Genomic DNA, 3,899 nt, shown 5'->3' on the forward strand with positions numbered 1-3,899 from the left:
TAAAAAAAAAAATATTATTTCAGTTACACTGAAGTCATGACACCCTTCACAAATAAAAAAAGTTTTCAAACAAGAACAACTATAGCTTGTCCAATCTGAACAAATTCTACGGAGATTGTAAGGCTGCCTTCTCAAATAAAAAAGTTTTCCACACAAGAACTCAGTTTGTATATGATCATTGAATCGGCATTGCAATTCTCTTTTTGATAAAACCAGGATTTATCTAATATACAAGTTCTTCACCAGCACCAGCAGAACATTGCGATATGTTTTCAATTGAAATTTATAGTATTTTTCAACACTAGCGTCATTCACGAAACCGCTTAGAACACACCTCAAACACTACACTACCAAATCACAGTCATTCACCAGTGATTTCAATTAATAAAAACAAGCACACATTTAAGTTTTCACCACTTATATTAAAAAATCTGTATTTTTTCTAATGTTTCCACTTTTCTGCTGTACACAAATGTGTACGAACAACAAAATATACGCACAAAGAACAGAATACGTTCCAAGTTTAAAGACGGCGACCACGACGACCTCCCTTCCTGCGTGTGGAATCTGATGGGATTGGTGTAACATCTTCGATGCGTCCAATTTTCATTGAAGAACGAGCCAAAGCACGCAACGCTGACTGGGCACCGGGTCCAGGAGTTTTGGTCTTGTTACCACCGGTAGCACGCAATTTGATGTGCAGAGCAGTGATGCCAAGAGTTTTGCATTTTTCAGCGACATCCTAGAATAAGACAAGGATTGGTTAGTTTAAGAGCGTAAAAACTAAATGCAAATTATGCTTACTTGAGCAGCCAACATAGCAGCGTAGGGTGAAGCTTCATCACGATCAGCCTTCACTTTCATACCACCAGTGACGCGAGCAATGGTTTCACGGCCAGACAAATCGGTAACATGAACGAAGGTATCGTTGAAACTGGCATAGATGTGTGCAACACCGAAAACGTATTCACCATCACGTACTTGTGGGCCCAACGATACTTGGACTTCTTCCTTTTGAGCTTTAGCCTTTCTGGGTGCCATTTTTGTTTGGTAGGATCAACTGTAATTGAAATAACATTATTTTCGATTATTTTTGCCACTGTTTAAGTAGAAAACACTTTGCTAAGTACACATTTTTGATGGTGAATTTGTTTATCGAGTGTTATATGCTATACGCAGTGGAGAACACAATCGGGGGCTATATTTATTTGTTAGCATCCATTGACACTGCCAATAAGAAAGTTACATTTTTGGCTTAAACTGCTTAGAAATATATTTTGAAGCTTCACACACATTACTTTTGCAAACAAATTCACCATTTCTTAAAATATTTATTAAAAATATTAAGAGCTTAAATAAAACACAGACCAATTGCGTGAACCGGATATTGAAAAAGAAAGAGCAGCAGTTTTTAGCTGTCAAAAGTGTCATTAGCAGCGCAAACGTCAAAACTGCTAGAAAATCAGGGTTGCAAACTCGATTGCTTTGTACGATTAGCACAACGGATAAAATTTATATTTTTACTTATATTTTCAATCCAGTAATATTTATTTTCCAGGAAGATTTCGTGCTTAGAAACCTATTTTATTATTTTGAACTTGATATAATTATGTACAATTTTCGTATAACTATAATTACTGAATACAAGTTGCTCTGGATGGGTTTTATTAAAGGATGTAGAGTGCAACAAGAATTTGGAGATGCTTTGAGGAGCCATAGGCAGCAAAAACACATCATAACAGTTAGCTTTTATTAAACAAATTTCGGAAAATTCGGAACTGATATAACACTGTCATAAGATTTTATTACTCAATTATTTAAAAGGAAGACGAAGAAAGCATATAATTTAATAAAATCAAACCACAGTCCTCTGTATGAAGGTATTTGATTACAGATACAACCCTGCATTTTAGAATTCGCCGCACTGCAATATATAGCTATCACTTTCATACAGTTTGTTATCAAAAACATTCCTTTTCACTTACGCCACCGTAATCAGGTGAGAGGGAGATGATCATTTTCCTTTTCCCAAATGCATCGATAATCCAAAGCGTTGCCACTACGGCAAGTTCAACGGCCTTCTGTAAAGTTTTGAATATTTTTATAGAAGGAATTGTCTGTTTGAAGCGTTTTGCAACTGTAATAACGTAAATATTAATTACTTATTTTGCTTTTTTTTCATTATTTGATTTTATAATAATATATATAGTCGACTTAGTTCCTAATTCATTATTATAGTGTTTGAAAAATTTGTTTAGAAATTTTGGGAGATTTTAGCTGAATTTTGTGCCCCACTTCTTCATGCTGGCAGCATCGCTGGACCGTACGAGTGTGTGTGTGCGTTTTGTGTTCCAAAGAAATTCTGTGTGTGAAAATTTGGCGATGAAAAATTGGGAATTAGATGAAATTATCGCATAGAAAAACTGGAAAATGTGTAGAAAACTATATTAGAAACGGTTTAAATATGAATTTGTTGAAATGATGTGCGAAACGCTGTTATGAAATGTCAAAAATATTAAGTGAATGAGTGGCTTGAATCTGCCTACGATTGTCAGGGGCACTCGTTCATTTTCCTTTCGGTAGTAGAATCGAATAATTGTCTCAACTTAAATTATGTGAAAATTAGCTGAAAACTTAAAAAAGTGTTAAATTTATTTAACGAAAAAGTCATGTGACTTGACAGTAGTAATTCGAAACGTCCAAAAGAGTTGTAATCGCCTGAAATTGTATATTATTTTAGAAGACGATTTTCAATGAAAAGGGGTAGGGGAATATAGTTAGAAGTGAATGTTCATGCAAAGGAAAGCAAAAGTGGTGGAAGCATAGAAAAAAAGTTGGTGGAAAAAAAGAACTGGTTGCGGAGCGAAGAAAACAAAAGGCGAAGAACGAGTGGCAACAGTAACAACAATAACAACTGCCAGAACGTAAACAAGAACAAAGTTATGATTAAGGCGAATTAAAGTGTTGGATGACAATTGATAGCAAGAAAGTGGGTAAAAAAGAAACGAAGGAACATCACACGAATAAGGAGTTGTAAAAGAATTTAAAAAGACGAGCAGCTGGTTGCTCAGCCAACAATGCTGCTGCTGCTGCGCTGCTTTAACTGTGCATAATTTTATTTGTGTTGTGTAGCTGCGCTGCCTTGCGTCATCGTAAACGTTGACGTCCAAACGTTGTCGAACTCATCCGTGTACGATTGGTTTGTATTGTGCTATCGCGCTTATTCGTAGCATGCAATCCCGTTTGGTCGCTTCTTGATTTGTTTTGCGGTAGTGTTCGTTCGTCTTATTGTCGTCGCAATGTTCCGTGTTTCTCATGTTTTGGTAGGGGGGCAAATGAGAAAAAAATTATTAAATAAAAAGTAAATCAAATATCCCCAACATTCGTGAAAGGCCGCGCAGACATCGAGGACGTGTTTGTATTCATCAACAACGGACTCGTTTATGTAGCACATCTCATAAGACTTGAAACTTTAGTGTAGACCACTAAATGGACAAAATTTAATTGTCGTGATCGTCATCGTCGTCGAAATCGTACGGGAATATCAGTTGACAATTAAAAAAGAAATACGGGTTGAACACAGTAAACTGACTTGTAATATAATTAATATATATTTAACTGTACATATATACATATATTCATAAACAGTAACATACACATAAGTGAAGTTAATTAAAAACATACATAAATTTAACTGCTAGTGGATTAATTTAGACACATACGCACACACACACACACACTGAGACTCAGAAATTCTATGAACTCTTCATACGAAAAGGTTAAATCATCCGTCGCGTCGCGAGTGTAAAACAACATAAATTAAAAGAGTGCTTGTTAATCACGTACGCAGCCCGCACAATTTTTGAGAAAATATTCTCTAAGCAAAGTTTGCATAATAT

General features: G+C 35.5%; 1 protein-coding gene and 1 long non-coding RNA gene across 2 annotated transcripts; one reads left to right on the forward strand and one right to left on the reverse strand.

Annotated features, from left to right (window-relative positions):
• Positions 1-401: 401 nt before the first annotated feature.
• On the reverse strand, positions 402-1,445 carry LOC126758821 (40S ribosomal protein S14a). Its single transcript, XM_050473205.1, has 3 exons — positions 1,369-1,445; positions 805-1,060; positions 402-742 (listed from the first exon to the last, which is right to left on the reverse strand). Exons 2-3 carry the CDS (start codon positions 1,039-1,041, stop codon positions 524-526), a joined length of 456 nt encoding a protein of 151 aa, XP_050329162.1. The 5' UTR covers positions 1,042-1,060; positions 1,369-1,445; the 3' UTR covers positions 402-523.
• Positions 1,446-2,294: 849 nt separating this feature from the next.
• LOC126757949 (uncharacterized) lies at positions 2,295-3,567 on the forward strand. The gene is made up of 2 exons (XR_007666806.1): positions 2,295-2,579; positions 2,741-3,567. It is a non-coding gene; the product is annotated as an uncharacterized LOC126757949 (long non-coding RNA).
• The last annotated feature ends 332 nt before the right edge of the window (positions 3,568-3,899 follow it).

The sequence above is a fragment of the Bactrocera neohumeralis genome, chromosome 5 (genome assembly GCF_024586455.1).
Source record: "Bactrocera neohumeralis isolate Rockhampton chromosome 5, APGP_CSIRO_Bneo_wtdbg2-racon-allhic-juicebox.fasta_v2, whole genome shotgun sequence".
Classification (NCBI taxonomy): domain Eukaryota; kingdom Metazoa; phylum Arthropoda; class Insecta; order Diptera; family Tephritidae; genus Bactrocera; species Bactrocera neohumeralis.

Bases quoted from the DNA above. Each gene is read 5' to 3' on its own strand.
- LOC126758821 (XM_050473205.1), bottom strand. From the start codon at position 1,041: ATGGCACCCAGAAAGGCTAAAGCTCAAAAGGAAGAAGTCCAAGTATCG. The intron at 743-804 runs GTAAGCATAATT...GTCTTATTCTAG, and splicing joins CTGCTATGTTGGCTGCTCAA to GATGTCGCTGAAAAATGCAA.